General features: G+C 36.0%; 1 protein-coding gene across 5 annotated transcripts in view; it reads right to left on the bottom strand.

Moving 5' to 3' along the window:
- LOC120775837 (AMP deaminase 2) overlaps positions 1-17,897 on the bottom strand; it is a 47,179-nt gene that overhangs the window by 4,801 nt on the left and 24,481 nt on the right. For 3 of the 5 annotated variants that reach the window (XM_040106202.1, XM_040106206.1, XM_040106201.1), the window contains 6 exons: positions 17,030-17,213; positions 6,508-6,812; positions 5,817-5,855; positions 1,833-1,948; positions 1,656-1,750; positions 1,437-1,562 (listed from right to left, as the gene is read on the bottom strand). In XM_040106202.1, coding sequence (XP_039962136.1) covers positions 1,437-1,562; positions 1,656-1,750; positions 1,833-1,948; positions 5,817-5,855; positions 6,508-6,812; positions 17,030-17,213 — 865 coding nt within the window. Of the gene's footprint in view, positions 1-1,436; positions 1,563-1,655; positions 1,751-1,832; positions 1,949-5,816; positions 5,856-6,507; positions 6,813-9,157; positions 9,313-17,029; positions 17,214-17,897 lie in introns of those variants that run through there. The other 2 variants (XM_040106205.1, XM_040106203.1) reach the window with 2 other exon arrangements.

The raw sequence follows: 17,897 nt of genomic DNA, 5'->3' as shown, positions 1-17,897 counted from the left end.
ACCGCCCATGCATCCCGAAAAATGCACTGTTTGGTGTGGTTTGTACGCTGGTGGAATCATTGGACCGTATTTTTTTCAAAGATGCTGTTGGACGCAACGTTACGGTGAATGGCGATCGCGATAATGGCAAAATCGTTCGATGCTAACAAACTTTTTGTTGCCAAAAATGGAAGAACTGGAACTTGACTGACATGTGGTTTCAACAAGATGGCGCTACATGCCACACAGCTCGCGATTCTATGGCCATTTTGAGGGGAAAACTTCGGAGAACAACCATCTCAAGAAATGGACCCGTAAGTTGGTCACCAAGATCATAAAGTGATTTAACGCCTTTAGACTATTTTTTGTGGGGCACCCAAAGCATGCGCGAGCGATTTTAGCCGGCGATTTACAATGCACCCCTCGGTAGACAAAGCTAAACGATGTGTTATCCGACGGCTGCGAAAAATGCCAAAAGACTGCGCACCTTTTTACTTTCACCGATGAGGAGGTTCAGAGTGTCATCAACAAGGCCAAATGTTCTAAATCCATTGACCCTGATGGAATTAACATGCTGATGTTAATCACCTGAGGATTCCCATACCGTTGGGCTTGTCAAAAGCCTTTGACACAGTCAATCACACAACGCTATTTGTAGACATTGAAAAATCTACGCTCCCTCCAGGGCTGAGGAGGTGGACTATGGATTACCTGAACGGTCGGCAGATACTGTTCGAGGAAAAAACTCTTAATTGAAAAGAATTAAACAGGGGGTTCCGCAAGATGGTGGCTCTCCCCGTTGCTGTTTAACTTCTACATCTCGAAACTACCAGAGCGAATTTCTATCACCTCGTACACTGATGAATACACGATAATGACGTCGGGCAATGGAATCATTACATGGGCTCAAAAGTATAGGCTATCTCTACGACCTTTCTCGTTTCCTCGCTGCACGAAACCTAACACTTTTCCCCCACTAAATCCACAGCAGACACAAAAGGAATACAGACTTGACCTTAGCTCTGCAGTCGATGGTGTTAAAATTCCGACTATCAATAACCTTAAGATTTTAGGTGTGACATTCGACAACCTGTGCTTCTTCACTCCTCACACGAGCGCGACCAAAGAGAGCTGCAACAAAATCCTCAACTCGCTAGCCGGCAGCACATGAGGAAAAGACAAAGGAACATTGCATAATGAACTGCTCTCCACCCCGTCGAAACAGTACCTTTCCTGGGCCTACCGTTGGATGACCACTATGACAACTTATCTCATCCTTACCATCCTAACGGATAGTCAAACTGTCCAACAATGGTGATCCAAGCAATTTAGAATATTGCTTATTAACTCAAATTTTTTTTGGAAAGCAATCTTCTTTGCCCCATTTGCGATGCTTAATAAATATACTATTTTCTTTCCATAACATATGTGTAATGAGAAAACGAGATTTTACTCACCTAATATTATAGAAATCACGATGGGGCACCGCCTTCTGAGAAGCCAACTCACGTAGCTCATTTAAAAGGACATGCAACTGGAATTTCGATGAGAGATAGCAAAGGCGACGATAACAAAACGATTTACTGTGAAGAAAGACGAAAAAATTGGAAAATATATACCAACTGTATGTATGTACATATGTACATATGTACGTATGTATGAAGTGGGCAACTCACAGTGGACCATCAACAATCATATTACACATGACTTGCATGTCGTTAACGAACTCCTTGAGATTTGGATACTCGCATTTCACCTCCTGCGTGCATTCCTGCGAATATAAAGTGGAGTATGAAACAAAAACTCCACAAATACATAGATGCAAAGGGTGCTTTAGGGGCGCACTAACTCACCTTATCCTTGTAGACGTGGAAGACACCGTTAATACTTTTAATTTCATAGTCATTATCAGCTGGAAATTCCAATTCCCATGGGTCAGACTTGTCATTTGGCGGATGTATGGGATGGTCTACATATTACAGGGTGTCAAGTGCCAGCGGATGGCGGATGGCGGATGGCGGGTGGCGGTGTGAAGGTAGTGACCAAGTTCAGTGTTTTGATGACCCAGTTAAATACGTGCGTATGTGTTGTTGTGATTTCCATAATTGTAATTGCATTTGCGTCATTTGTTGTCGTTGTTGTTGTTCGGTGTTTGATTTTCAAGTCATTACGTGTTGCGTTGCGGCGTTGCGTTTCAAAAATAGTTTACGCAAACGCATGCAATTACCGTTGCACGTACAAGTGCGTAATGTGTATGTATACGAGTGTGGGTGTGTGTGTGTGGTGTTCAATAAAAGAAAAGAAGAAAACAAAATGTTTATTTTTATACTAATTATGTGTCATCTACATAAAATCAGAATTTAGTTGGGTCAAGTTTACAATACATACAAATGTACTATACATACATATACTATATGCATATGTACGTAATTTAATTCTACAGATTTATGGTATAACTAATTTGTATGTAAGTATGTATGTATGTAAGCTTCGACTAAACACTAAGTTGATTAAGCAAATCTCGTAGGTAACGCAAAAAATAGTCAAAGAATATAAAGAAAAGGCACACAAAAAACAATAACGGTAAAACAAAAGCTTGCGATTGTTTCGAATAGCGCGAGCAGAGGCTTAGTAACAATGTGCTTCACAAAAAGAAAAACCAAAAATTAATTGTAGACAAGTAAAAAGCTGGTGGGCCAACGGGCACCCCCTTCTTAAAAAAAAACTCAAATTTATGGCTTTGAGCGCATGACATTTGAGAATATTCTACTCAAAATCAAAAGTTTGCTAACTTATAGTCAGAATATAAATTGTTTAATGAAATCTCTACTTTCTGACGGTAAAAAAAATTATATATATATAAAACATACACTATTATGGTAAGTTTGCTCAGAAAAAAGAACATTTTTTAAAAATCTGAAATTTTGATTTGCGATTTTTGATTGAAAAATAGAGGTTTTTCGATTTTAAGGCGAAATAAGGGTTTCAACTTAATATTTTAAATTAAAAAAACACCAAATTTTGCGAAAGAAAATAATTTTTGTTGAAGATAAAAATAAAAAACGCAAAGTTTTGGTTATTTGAATTCTTCATATAATTTTTGAGCTTGTGTGAAAAAATTCGTTAAACAAAGTTATAGACCTTTTCATTACCTACAACAATACCATACAATTTTTTCTATAGGAATCGTAATTTTGGAAATTGAGATGAACCACTCTTAACCCTTAAAAATTCAAACGCGCCCCTCCCCTTACTTTCCCCGACCTAAGATCGCCCTAAAATTATTTTTATTTTAATGTTTGTTGTTTTATCCTTTCTTCATTCATCTTATCATGATTTTTGATTTTTCGAAAATCATTTACCCTGGTCTATATCTGATAGCAGAGGCTAAAAATTTTTCATACAAATAAGTTTTTCCTCCTGAATTTTTGTCCCAGAATACTAATACTGGGGAATATAATGAATTTTGGATTAAAAAATTGTGGCCAGGTGTGTAATAAAATGTTGCAAAACTAAAATATTTTGCCACAAACTCATTTTTTACTTACACACATAGAGTTAAAAAAGAATCGAAAATCAAAGATACCCTTTTTTAGTTTGTGTTGTTTTTACCGAATAATAGGACTAGATTTTGTATTTGATTCGGAAAAAAAGTATTGTCTTATATCTAAGGGAGTATAGGCAGCCGGTTCCATTTCATACCCGGTCGAAGATAAGACAATTTAACATAATACTGATTGAACTGCTTAGGGAAGTTCATAAATCCGACTGAGTACTCTTTTAGTATGAAGACTATCAAGATACAATAAGATGTTTTTTGGAAAGCATACCAAAAAAGTACATTGTATGAGGAATTTAAACATTTAAATTGTAAGGTGTAGTTTTCATTTTAAAAGTGTCAAAAATAAATTTTGACGTAATTCACTTCTGTTTACTTGTACTACTGTGGAAAAAAGAGAAACTTTTTATTTTAAATTCTGCGCGAAAGCCCATTCGTCGAAATATTGTTTTTTCATCCTTCGTTAATAATTGTTTGTCGCGTGTGTGTGCAAGTGTTTTTGATTGGTACAAACAATTCAAAGAGGGTCGAGATCGTGTTGACGACGAACCACGACCCGTACGGCCATCAACATCAACTGATGATCAACACGTCAATAAAATAAAAGGTCTGGGGCTTGAGAACCGACATATAATAGGCAGAGATCTTACTGGCATCGCTCGAATATCGGAAGGATCAGTGAAAACATTTTTGGGCCTAACCAAAGTGATCGTGCTTTCCAAAGGTTCCAAAATCACTCAATTTTTTGCGAAAAACAGCGTCGCATTAAAGCCTGTAAAACAGTGCTTTGCGACTACCAAAATATCATGTATTATTACTGACGATGAGTTTTGGATTACGACCCGGAAACAGACGATCACCTAACGAATATCGTGGCAAAGGTGAGCCGAAGTCGAAAAAATCACGTCAAAGAACGTCAAAAATCAAGGTTATGTTGGCAGTTTTCTTCGATTATCGAGGTGTGGTGCACTCCGAACTCCTTCCGACCGGCCAAACTGTTAACAAGCCATAATATTTGAGTGTTATGGAAAATAGTCTCGGATAAACATAAGCGCATTTGTAAGAACTTTTTATCTTAGTGTAATCCTCTTCAAAAGTTTTAAAAACGTTTTATTGAAACGCTGTTTACAGAATCGGTGAGAAAAATTTCTTCAGACGGTTGGACTTGAAATTTTACAAGACCTTCTTAGATATATTAGATAATAGTCGAATGATTTTTGATCAAAAGTGTAATTTTTTTCACAAAAAAAAATACTGGATTGAAATACCTCCTAAATATCCTAAAAGCCCCACTAAATTAATCAAATAGTGGCAGTTCACCGAATATTGGCTAATGGCTATAATTCTATATCAAAATGTCAATATAATAATTTTTTATATCCTCAAACTATTTATTAGAAATTGAAAGAGATAAATTGATTTAATATTTCTGAATCCCAAAATAAAATATCAAACTGAGACGTGCTTTAATGGCTATAAGCTAGCGTAAACTCGTATACGATATTACTCAAAATTGTACATACTATGTTTTAAACTCCAATAACTTTTAATGAGAACAAAACGTTTTCTAATTCAATTAAGTTATAGACTATAGTAGTAAGTTATGGACTCTCACATTATACACATGTACATATGTGCATATAAAAAGCTCAAAAATGAATTGCATTTAAATATGATTTCCTTTATAATTGTTATACGTTTATAGTTTCGCAAAAAATTGTTGCAACGTATATGTATATACTAAAGCTCTATTGACTTACTATATTTAAATTTATTTAAAGAACAAGGTTTCAATAAGCATTACATCATGCATTACATCGAAAAAATAAAATAAATTAACTTTTAAAACAAAAGAGAACATAAAATATAGATTATATACTAAAAGCAGAAACAATTTGGCGTGCAAAATAACTAGACTATTTTAAAAGCAAAATTTCAAAATTGGGTGAGGCACACATAGCAAATCATAACTCAAAAACAAAATATAAGTAATTCAAAAAATATATAATTAAAACAAATGCAATGAAACTCATTTCAAGTTCAATTACATTACAACATATATAAATCTTCTAAAAAACTTAGAGCAATTCCGGCTTCCAGCGATTGATATTTATATATGAGGATATGTTTTGCTTATGAGATAACAGTTCAATGAAATTTTGAAAATCGAAACGAAAATTTGCAAGTCACAAAGAAAAAGTTGAACAAAAAAGGAATAAAAGTAAGACACAACTCATTCGCCCGCTGCAGTGGTGAAATGCATAAACGAACGAATTACCTGTCTGAGTACTGGGGAGGCTGATCTTGCGTATTATGTCTATAAAAGAATAATGTTGGAAATCAAATACATATTTTTGTTTGGTCCAAAAAATAATTATGATAAAACAATAACCAAAAATAATAATTAAAAAAAAATTAAATAATAATAGAAATAATAAAATTAAAAATAAATAAAAGAATGTGTGCCTAAAAGTAGACTGAGAGATTTTTTTTTATTTTCAGATCAGTTTTCGAAATCTTTTAAAAATATTTAGAACAAAATTAATAAAAGGAAAGAAGAAGAAATAGTTTGCAGTGCGATAGGCAAAACACGAGACGACATAGCGGCATTTATTTATGTATGTATGTATAACTGTTATTTGAGGGATTTTAAACGGTTAAAGAAACCTAAAATTTTGCTTTGTACATATTTACAATGAGTAAGAAAAATATTTAATAAATTTTTATTTTCAATTCAAAAACTGCTAGAAGTTAGCGGTAATAGTTGTTTGTGTAAAGAAAGGGTACATACGAGTATAATATAATAATTTCATAAATTGAATGTAGGACTTTCTAAGAAAAAACTACTTTATCAGTAATAAATTTCAAATACTAAAACTTTCAACGAAATTTGGATATACATTTTTTCTAGCTGCCTAGCACTTTGATAAGTTTCTCATAAGCATCAAATCGAAATTAGCTTGACTCACCTGCAATGGTCTTGCGATTCTCGTGTTCGATCGTGCCGAAACGATTGCGCTCGTGCACGGTTTTTAGAAAACGTCTTGTTGTTGTTGGGAACGACTGACCCGAATGCAACATATAACGTTCGCGTAATTCCAGCGCTTGTATGAGCAGCGTGGAGGCGCGTTCTAAATCTTCCAATGGCACACCACTTGTATCCTCACCGGAGATGGAAACACGTTGAAAATTGGGCAATTCATGTTCCTCTACGTCGTAGTTGTCCAATGTCATTAAACTCTCTTCAGTTAGTACTGATTGATGCTTGTCAGATCTGTAAGGAAAAGAAAAATAAGTACATTAATTAATTTTTTTTTGTTTTTATAAAAATGTAGTAGAAAATAAACTAGAAGAGACTGATGCCAAGGTTGTCTCTCCGCTCAAAAAATATAGGTATACTAATGAGTGCTCGCATAAAATTTGCGCGGAAGAGAAAATCGATGTAACCCTGTACTTAAGCTCTGACTTTCATTATAATTATTCGATCTTCATCTGCAAAAATTACAATAATAACAGGGTTGAAAAGTTCATTGATACATAGATGGTACTACTAATATTAAAACGATATGATTTTAGTCAGCCCCTACCTTTAAAAGACACACATACAAATTTGACAGCTGTCGAAATATTACTTTATGAGATATAGCATTTTAGCAGAAGCAACTTGTGTTAGTTTACAAAAAATTTATCAAAAGGAATTTCGTGTGTTAATAAAGTATTGCTTTTTGGGGGGAAATACTGTTGAAGCCAAGCTTTGCATTGATTAATATTATTTGAACTCTCCACCAGGGAATTAACCTTTAAAAAGGTGCTTGCAAAGTTTGAAATATACTTTTTTGAACGAAGCGAAATGAGCACCGATGACGATTACGGCAGTCGACGCCCAAATTAGGCTGTTACCGACAAAAACATAAAAGAAGATTCCAAAATAATTTGGCATGACCGTATGTTGTTCGAGCGAGCTCAGACTCTAAAGGTACCACAGGAACATATTGGATATATTGTAAATGAACATTTGGGTATGAAAAAGCTCTGTGCAAAGTGAGTGTCGTGCGAGCTCACTTTAGACCAAACAAAATGACCCGTTGATGATTCGGAGCAGCGTTTGGAGATGTTCAAGCGCAATAAACCCGAGTTTTTGAGTCGATATGTGACAATGGCGCCGAAGCCAATAGATCACCCCAATCGATCACGCCAATCGACAGTCATCCGAGTGTCACAAGTGAATGAAAACGGTGGCAAAATCGATGAATTGGGCTTCGAATGATTCCGCATCCACTTTTTTTCTATGTTAGCCCACGAACTTTTCAACCCAACAGTCATAGCTCGGCAAATCTGAAACAACAATGAGAAGGAATAGAAGAAAACTCTACAAGGATTACCGTTTCATCAAAATCAGATCATCCCCAAATTATTCATACTGAATTGATACTGAGCTCTGTATTGGCAATGAGAAAAGTATAACCTGAATACTTCTGTTGTAATAAATATGGAGTTAATTTTTATATATGGTAATGGTAATAGCACTACCGTTCAAAACTAACATCTTTCGGCAACACTTCGGTAACATAGAGTAAAATCTAATAAGGTCGAAAGTTAAACGCTTTCAAAAAACTGGTAAAGCTGCTATAGACCACTATCACGTGAACCAATCTTTTAGTAGATGAGAATAGGCAGGTCAGAAACTACTAACTGAAACTAATAGCCATACAAAATTACGGTTTCAACCAATTTTATGCCTCACATATGTATACAGAAGGTTGTTTTTTAGTAGAAACCTCTCAAAAATCAGTTAGAAAAATATAGGGAGGATCGAGATTAACAGACACCCGCTAACATTGAAGTTTATGATTTTAGACAAAATATTGTAGGAATTGCCATTTTAAAGGTAATTTCATACTCTTAACCTCATGGAAGATGGGAGCCATGTGTAGAAGTTCACGCAAGTGAAGAAAGTTCTCTGAGCGACATTCACTTGGTAGTGGCCAGAAACGATTCATTTACATATGGCTCAAGCAGCTTACGACTTCCGGTCGTAGATCAACCAACCTGTGGCTAGCCAAAAACATCCGTTTGAAGGCGAGCTAAAGAGGGAAGACGAAAGTTCCCTCCACCCCCAATGAAAAAAACAAAACAGCCTCGGATATTTCTGCAAAACTTATACAACTAAGCAAACTGACGTTGAGCAATACCAAAAGCACCGTCAGGATCGGGAATGATCTCTCCAAGCAGTTCGAATGAAGCGTAATGGGTCATCGATACGAGTTTTCGAGAGAAAGGTTCGGCGGAAGATTTATGTTCCTTTACGCACTGGCAACTGGGAATAACGCAGTCGATATTGGATAAAGTTGGCCGCTTCTGGGCGATTACTTTCTTTAGACGATACAGTTTTTGACAGTACAAGTCCGAATTAGGAGTTCAGCCGATTGGCCTGCGTCTTCACTTTTATCGTAGAAATACTGCGAAATTGACCGTATTTTCTCTTTGCCAATGTCCATCTTTGACGCGTGCTCACACAATACTGAGCCAACCAATCACCAAACTGTCTGGGAAGAAAGTTTTTACTTCACATATCAATAACACTGCCTGGCATTTGCAAGAAAGAACGTGTTTGCTTACCTGTAGAATATTTCCAATGTTTTAAATTTATAAGTATCACAGGCGAAAGACATTCTCGACGATTAAGACGCGTCTTAACACTATACTACTTAGGTATTTACCGTTGCAATAAGGCACTTGCGTATGTCATGAGTATGAACACTTAAACTAGTTCAATTTCGCAACCGCTAAGGGATTACAAGTTTGGTATTAACTATAAAACAACTCAGAGGCAAATGTGTCACAAAAACTATTCCTTGATACACAGAGTCGTATGCAAAAGCATTATTGTTTTTTTTTTATTTTTATTGCATTATTGACAGTTGTGACGCGTTGTAGATGTCATGATCGATTGCTATTACTGCTAATTTTTTTCCTTGTATAGTTAATGCCAAGAAGATGTAACTGCTAGGATAAGCAAGCGCCACGTGCCATTTTGTGCACGCAGCCCAGACAGACAGCCGGCATTTAGCAACAGATACGATTCGATTACAATTGCTGGCAACCACTCAATTTTTACTTACTCAAAACAATTTTGCAAACAATGACATACCAACGGACTATGCTTAAAATCAATGAAAGACCTGAATATGACAGTTACTGTTGGTTTTGTATAAAGCGAATTGACAATTTCTGGAATTCGGGAAAAAGGTGTTGACCTCCACACGCCTTAAATGTCATTAATTGAATGATTGAGTTTCGTGCGACACGTCAACGAAGTCGAAGCGCTCAAAGCATGCAATTTAAGAAGCTACTCAAGGAAGTTGTGGAGAATAATGTAATTTTAATATTCAGCTTGAATTTTACGAATAAAAGAATAATATTAGTTCAACTTTTTGATCAAAAATATCCGCACAAATAATTTAAAGCCTATTTCAAGATGTTTACAAGCATTTTTTAAAGAATGATGAAGATTTTCTTAAAACACATTGAAAATAAGCGCTCTGATCCGCTTGAAAGAAGTGAAAGAAAACTATGATTTACTAATTCGAAATATGAAACATTTGAATCTTTTTTGCCCCAGAGTCAGCTAAAAATGTAGAAGTTATATTTTCAGGAAAAGCTCTTTTAGACTGAGCAAGGTTAATGAGAATAATATTTCGATTCCATGGTGGATATAAAGTCATTGAAGGTCTAAGAAATTAGGATGAATAACTTTTAAAAAATTAGAAAGATTTATGACTTTAAGGGGGACTTGATATAAAAACAGGGTTTTGAACTCTATCCCAGAAATAACAACAGAAGTTGTAGGGTTCAAATCATACCGATTATTATATAGCATTCTTAGAAGGTATCCAGAACGAAATCGATTAAAGAAGAACACATTAAAAAAAGATGTTTCATAAAGATAGCAGCAAAAATCGCGTGAGCAAATCATGGAATCATTTGCCGTATACTAGGGATTCTCCAGAACTGACCCTCAGCTATTTTTATGTATTCTCAGAACTCAAGATAACGCTCTGGCAAGAATTTTAGCTACAATGAAGAGGTAATTTACAAAACAGAGGATTATTGGGATGCAAAAGACAAATTGTTTGAAAAAAATGGTATCGAAAAAACAATAAAATGTTTTCAGACCCTACCCAGTCACAAATGGGAGGAGAAAAAATAATAAATAATCTAGCAAAGGGTATAAATCCGACTTGCTCCAGATCTTGTGTTACGGATTGTCCGTCTTTCTATAGACTCGAACTATATATATATCGGATCACTATAGCATATGTATAGCTGTCATACAAACTTAATGATCAAAGTCGAGTCCTTGTCAGGAAAATATTTTAATTTGACGAATTATTGTATCTTCGCCAAATTTCACCACCACAATCTCCAAAGAAATTGTTCAGAACGAACCACTAAAGAATGTGTTTCGCGCGTTATTGGATAAAATTCGACCGAGTAGACCATGTCCAGTACGCAGTGAAGAAAATATAACAGCCGTAGCTGAGAGTTTACACGATGAACGTGGAGAGTCGATTCGGCGCCATTCGCAGAGACTCAGACTGACGTATGGAACGACTTTGCGCATTTTACGTCGAGATCTCAAATTGAAAGCGTTAATAATACAGCTTGTGCATGAACTGAAGCCGTTGGACCTTCTTAAGCGACATCGGTTCGCTCTATGTGCTCTTGAAAAGTTCCAAGAAGATCCGACGTTTTCAAGCCAAATTTTGTTGAGCGATGAGGCCTATTTCCGGCACAATGGGTATGATCACAAGAAAATTGCCATTTCATCTAGAAAAACAACGGTTTGGTGTGGTTTGTGGGCCGGTGGAATCATTTCTTAGAAAATGTTGCTGTTGAGAACGTAACCGTCAATGGCGACCGGTATCGTGCCATGATAATCGACTATTTGATGCCTGAAATTGGAGCTCGTGATTTTGGCCACATTTGGTTTAAACAAGACGGCGTCACTTCTCACACTTTCATCAATGGATTAATTGAGGGTACACTTCGGTGAGCAGATAATTTCACGTTTTGGGCCCATCGCTTGGAAACCAAGCTCGTGTGATATCACACCGTTGGAGTTTTTGCTGTTGGTATATGTAAAGTCTAAAGACTATCCCGCTTCTACTCAGACTTGGAACAAAACATCAAGACCGTCATTCGCCAGTATCCAGTCGAAATGCTCGAAAAACATCGAAAATTGGACGTAGCCGCGGCCAACAATTGAAACGGATAATATTCAAAAAATAAATGCCTTGGAATGTTATTTCGAATGATAATAAACATTATCCATTAAATTTGGAGTTTCTGTGTTTTTTCTTTAACAAAGTAGGAAACTTCGAAATGGATAAAAGAAACATGTGAAGGGTATTATAGTGACGGTGCAGACGAAGTTTTTCTAGAAAGAAATATTTAAGAGAATTCTCTAACTTCTATGCGAAATAAATTCATTTTCCTGCCAGTTGGTTCGATGAAGCCTGCATAGATTTGGAGTTATATCCGATCAAGCTCTCTAATAGCGATTTCAATATACTTCTTAAGTCCTTTTTAAATACTTCAACGGAATTAAAAAATCTGGACTAAACTTATCAAGCTAAAAGAAGTCAGATAATATAAATTATTCCCCAACTAAATAAATATTTTATTCATAGAGATCTTTTATATTGTTAAAAGGAACTCCGATCTCTAAAAAGTCTAGTCTAACAAAAAGGGACTGTGTGGTCACCAAAGTACTTTTAATGACTTTCTTATCAAACTGAATGCATGAAAACGAGCAACCGGTGTTAGTATATTATTTTCTTTCAAATCCACCGACCGATATTTGATTGCAACAACAACGTCGGTGGTAATTGTAAAGTTATGCGGGTTATGCGCGCACGTTATTTGTATTAGTGGTGAAAACTAATGAACCGGGTCGACATTGGACGTCTTGAACAACGCGAACGCGGACACCGCGTTCCAAATCATTTGAATGCAAAAATCGTACTAAAACAAAATATAACTAATCTGTGGGTTGTATGCGGCTAACAAACAGGCTCAGGTTATAGAAACACACACTTTCACTCGAGTACATACATACATATATGTAGTATATGGTAGATTCATTAGCATGTATGTTCATGCAAATATGCACTGCAATCTATACAGGTGCAGGTACTCGCATATTTCAGAGACATACAAGTCTGTAAAAAAAAACTGTCAAACCAAACCAAATACTGATGGATGGTGGTTGTCAATGATGATGTGTCGCGAAATTTCACCAGCTGGCGCAAGCACATATCGAAGCTTCTACTCACTCAAATGTGTTAGGTGAGTGCTCGTGAATAGAACACGGCCATAACACCTCGACAACTAAGAATTACGACAAATTTTGAATACGGAACGCACTCGAGTGCAGACAACGTCGCTAATGCACCCTTATTCGGCAGTCAGAAATATAAACACACATATGTATATGTGAACACTAGCTTTTAACGACGACTGACGGTGTTATATGACAGCACCTATGATATATGGTGGGTGAGCGCTTAGCTGAATGGCAGGAGACACTAAATCGGCAGTGAAGTGAAGCCACATATAGACCGTCCACTACAAATATATATATGTAGGTATATACGTAGAGGCATATGATTTCAATACACATGTCCGAAACTTGAGCACAACACGCTAAAATGTTTGCAAATACTGAAATAATTATTTCCAAACAATTTGAATGGCAATTGAGCGTGTTTTGGAGTATACCCTTATAAGCACACAAAGCGTTTATGTAATTATTGGATAAAGAACATGAAATGTGTGGTGGATTAATGAAAGTCAAAGAAATATTTCTTTGACAGTTTTATTTTGGTGTAAATTAGAAGCTTGAGTTGCCGCATTCTTGGAAAGATGGTTGCATTCTATAAAGCCAGCCATCAAGCTTGGCTGAATGGTCACGTTCTTAAGGTGAATAACACAATAGTAATCTAGTAATTCGGAGGGATTGTGCAAGAAAATCACCATAGAAAGAGCTGAGTCCGGTTGAAAGCTACATATATAAATATTTCCAGTTTGGTTTAGGAATCCGTTTTATGCAATACATGTTTTATGTATAATACGTAGTTTTCGAAATTTCAGAATTGATAATGCCAGACATCAAAGTACTATATATGGGTTAGAGGAGCATACTGTCATTGCATATGGCCTAAATTCGATTCGTATTCCGATCATCGTCAAAAAAGTTAAGTTTTTGATAACTGAAGGCTTTCAATTTGTTCAATGACAAGATGTAACGTTTTATATTTTAATATCTCAAATATTTTACTGTTACAAAGAATCATTAGATGAAGAAATCTGGCATCTGATAAAATTTGATTCGGACTGAACCTTAAATGGAGCACTGAAACCAACAGGATACAAAATTTCCTTCCAGATCGGTACAACTTTGGACTTTAATCCTCATATGTCAATTGGTGTGTGATTGTTTGGCATTTTTTCCATGGAATTGAACAACGAGTTTGCTTGAAATTTATGTTTCCAATGGAATCACGTCTACGGAACCGCTAAAAAAGGCTATAGAAAAGCTTTGGGGAATATTTGGGCGACACAAAGCATTGCAAAAAGGTCGTGAAGTCAACGAAAACTTGCCTTGTCGCCCAACCACCTATGTTAATGACGATAAAGTCGAAAAAGTAAAAGAAACAGCGCTTCAAAATCAACAGTTTTCATTAAAGAGCTAACAAAAGTTGTCAACATTTCTTATGGATCGACTCAAGACATTTAGGTTAATGGTTTGGGTATGAAGCGTGTCAGATCCGAATATTTTGCAAGAAAAAAAGTTGGACCATGAGGACCCTACACATTCATCAAATGTATCATTACTGGTTATGACACATGGGATTATAAATATGATGTCGAATCTGTCCAACAATCTAGCGAGTAACACGCCAAAAATGAGTAGAAACGAAAAAAAATCACTGAAGGTACCCCAGCCGAGGGTTATAACAACCGTTCCTACGACAGTCGGGTCTTCGCAACCGGAACGGATCCGGAGTTTTTACCCGCCAAGGACTGTCAACCCAGCAGAATTCTGTCGCTACAATAACAACAACAGGGTTTAAATAAGTGTATAGAAAATTGGATTAAGCGTTGGCATGCCAGTATTGGCTAAAGAGCCTAATTTAAAGGCGTTAAAAAAAGTTTGGTCGATTTTTTTTTTTTTACAGTCCAAGTCAATTTCGATTAGATGTTATTTTCATTCTCTGGTTTTAGATAGTTGCAAAAATCTACACTAATGAAAAGGTAATGTTCCGTATAAAGAACAATATTTTAGGATGGATGCTATTCCATACATTTTTATGTCTTTAAAGATTTAAAAAAGATAAATTTGCGCAGACGTCGTATTAAGAAACGTATTTCTCTTAATTTTTTAAACCCACAAAGTTAATTCATTTTGGGTTAATTCTTAAAAATGATTATCCGTTAGCGACACAATCAAAAAAAATTATAACGCATAATTCTTTCTTAATTGACACAAGATCTTTCGCAGATTAAAAGTCGAATATACAAGTATTCCCTTTACGCAATAAATAAAAGACATATGACAGCACAATCGCTTGGAAACGTCTGTAATCCAAAATGTTTATGCATTTAATCAAACTGTTCCCATAGAGGAAATGTAATGAAAGACATTAATTGTCTATGTGCCTGTATGTCAATTAGTTTAACAAATTATCGTATAAATTACAAAATCTTGACTCTAATGCAAACAGTTCAATGAATAATTGGCAAGAATAATACCTATATGCCTTCCGTACATTGAATGTAATTTTTAAATAGAAGGTGCATATAAAAGGTCAATTGAAAAGTCTCCGGCATGGCACATAGATGGGCTACTAGAATTAAATCCATATGTTTTTAGTTTGACCTAACTTTCAAAAAGCGCGTGTATAAATTTGACAGCTGTCGGATGATTAGTTTGAGTATTATATCATTTTGAGTGAAACAACCTTTGTTTTTTTTTAAAAAAGTGGATAAAATGAACTTCGTGTGTTAATAAAGCATAGCTTTTTAGGGGAAAAATATTGTTGAAGCCAAGGTTTGCATTGATCAATATTATTTGGACTCTGCATAAGGGAAAACAATCATAAAGGATTGGTATGTTAACTTTAGTCGTGGTGAAATGAGCACCGAAGAGGGTGAACAAAAACATCAAGACTCTACAAAATTATTTTTGATGACCGTAAAGTGAAGTTTTTCGAGATAGCAGGCACTCTAAAGGTATCAACTGAACAACTCACAAATATTTGGCCATGAGAAACATGGCTTCATAATTTTACTCCAAAGAGAAGATCTGATCGCCGTGAATGAGGTCTATTTTGAAGCAAAAGGTAATCGTACTACGCTATAATCAGCGTATCACCTTTGAAGGGAACGTACGTTGAATAAAATAATTAATTTTGAAAAAAAATGTGTTTTACTATGGTAGGCTGGGGACTTTTCAATTGACCTATTACACTACGCTTCATCAGTTTAGCACATAATTAGTCGATCTCGCATTGTTGAAAAATAATGTCAAAGATCTGATTGGGTGGCGATTCAAATTAGTGGAATATTGTCAGCCAGATTCGTAAGTTTTCGAACCAACTATCCCCACACGTTTTCGATTATATGGATGTCTAGAGAGTATGGCGATTATTGCATAAAATTGCGGTTTTGCCCATCAATATGAGTCGTAAACACCCGGTCAGTTAAATCGGTGGTTTAACGTTTCGTGCATAGTTCCAAACAAATTTTTAAAATGGAGAAAAGCAGTTTCCACTACTTTTTTATTCGTGCTCTCATTCATATTAGTATTAAAAAATTGCAGTTCGCACATACTATCAGACTATTTCCATCTGAAAAGACATCGTAGCGCCAATCAGATTTTCCGATCTTGCGCTCCAATGGAAAATGTAATCTTGTTTCTCTTCAAGCATAGCTAAGTTGTGTTTTTTCTTTTGTTTTGATACTTTCAAATATAGAGCATTTCTTATCACCCTTTTAACTATAGATAAGAGCTCATTTTAGCACCAAATATGTCCCGATTTTGGCGGTCGATGCATGAGAGTTGTATGCTTTTCTCTAAAACGCTCTCTTTCTCAACATCGAAAATCACTTGACTATAAAGTTACAGTTATCAGTCCAGGAGAGATAATTTCTCCCTTAAATACTGCTCAAAATGCATTCAAAAATTCAAAAGTACCAAGTGAATATAATTACCCTTAATAGCTTAAAAATCCCGTGGCTTACATTTAGGCTGATATTGAAATAACGCAACAGAGTAATTATTATAATGAATTTAAAGCCGATATGCAAATCTCTAATCATGGTACAGAAATACTACAAGGTTTTCACCACACATGTATTTCATTTTTTAAATCGCAAAAGCTTATCGCAGATCCTCAAACTATTATAATGCACAATGACACTCACCTCGAGGGTATTGCCTCATTTAATTGCCGTTGGATTTGTAATTTCTTCTCAATTTGTTCGATAGGGAATTGTGGTACCTCATATGGTGCGGAAATTTCATTCGGAAGACCATCTTCGGAAACTTCACCGGGTACAGGTGTCTTCGATAGACGTGCCGCTGCGGTGGAGGTGGGCGAATCCGATCCTGAAACGAAAAAAAGTGGTTGATGAGTAAATAAATGAAGTATCTATATAATGAACAAAGTGTATTTATGTGAGTTAAAAGAGGAAATTAAACGCTCAAAGCTACCGCAGTAATTCGAAGCTTGTGCCTGCCTCCTGCGGCTCTGCATCTTAATTAGTGCAAAGGACCGTTGGCTGTAATCAACGCATCCTGCAGCTGTGTTTGATCAACACCCAGTTGATACGAGTAATCTAAGTACTTTTGCAGCTCATTACTGCCACAATTGTTGTTGGCCTAGTTTTCTCACCCCTCACCAGCGAGCGCCATTAAAGCCAACACTCAAATTAATGGCGCTGCGGGCAAAGCTGCACACGAGGGTACGAAGCTACAAGCGGAGAGCCCACATTTGGCATGAAAATCAATATATCACTACTACCGACGGCTCTGACGTCTCTGACGGCAATGTGGTGGCACTATTAAGTATTACACAGGCATTACCTCGCACGCTGGCAAAAGTACACAACACAACTATTTTGCGTGTTTTTGCTTTATTTGGTAGCTGGTCTTTTTGTTTTGTTTTCTCGCATTGTGTTCTCAACTTTCGCGTTGGTTTGACTAATGTTGGCCCGGCGGCGTGGTGGGTCGTGGTGCTGGTAATTGGTTACCAAGCGTTAGTTGTAAAACGAAATAGGACACCTTTAAGAA

This window comes from Bactrocera tryoni, chromosome 4 (assembly GCF_016617805.1).
Source record: "Bactrocera tryoni isolate S06 chromosome 4, CSIRO_BtryS06_freeze2, whole genome shotgun sequence".
Taxonomy (NCBI): domain Eukaryota; kingdom Metazoa; phylum Arthropoda; class Insecta; order Diptera; family Tephritidae; genus Bactrocera; species Bactrocera tryoni.
This window is presented reverse-complemented; position numbering and strand designations above follow the sequence as displayed.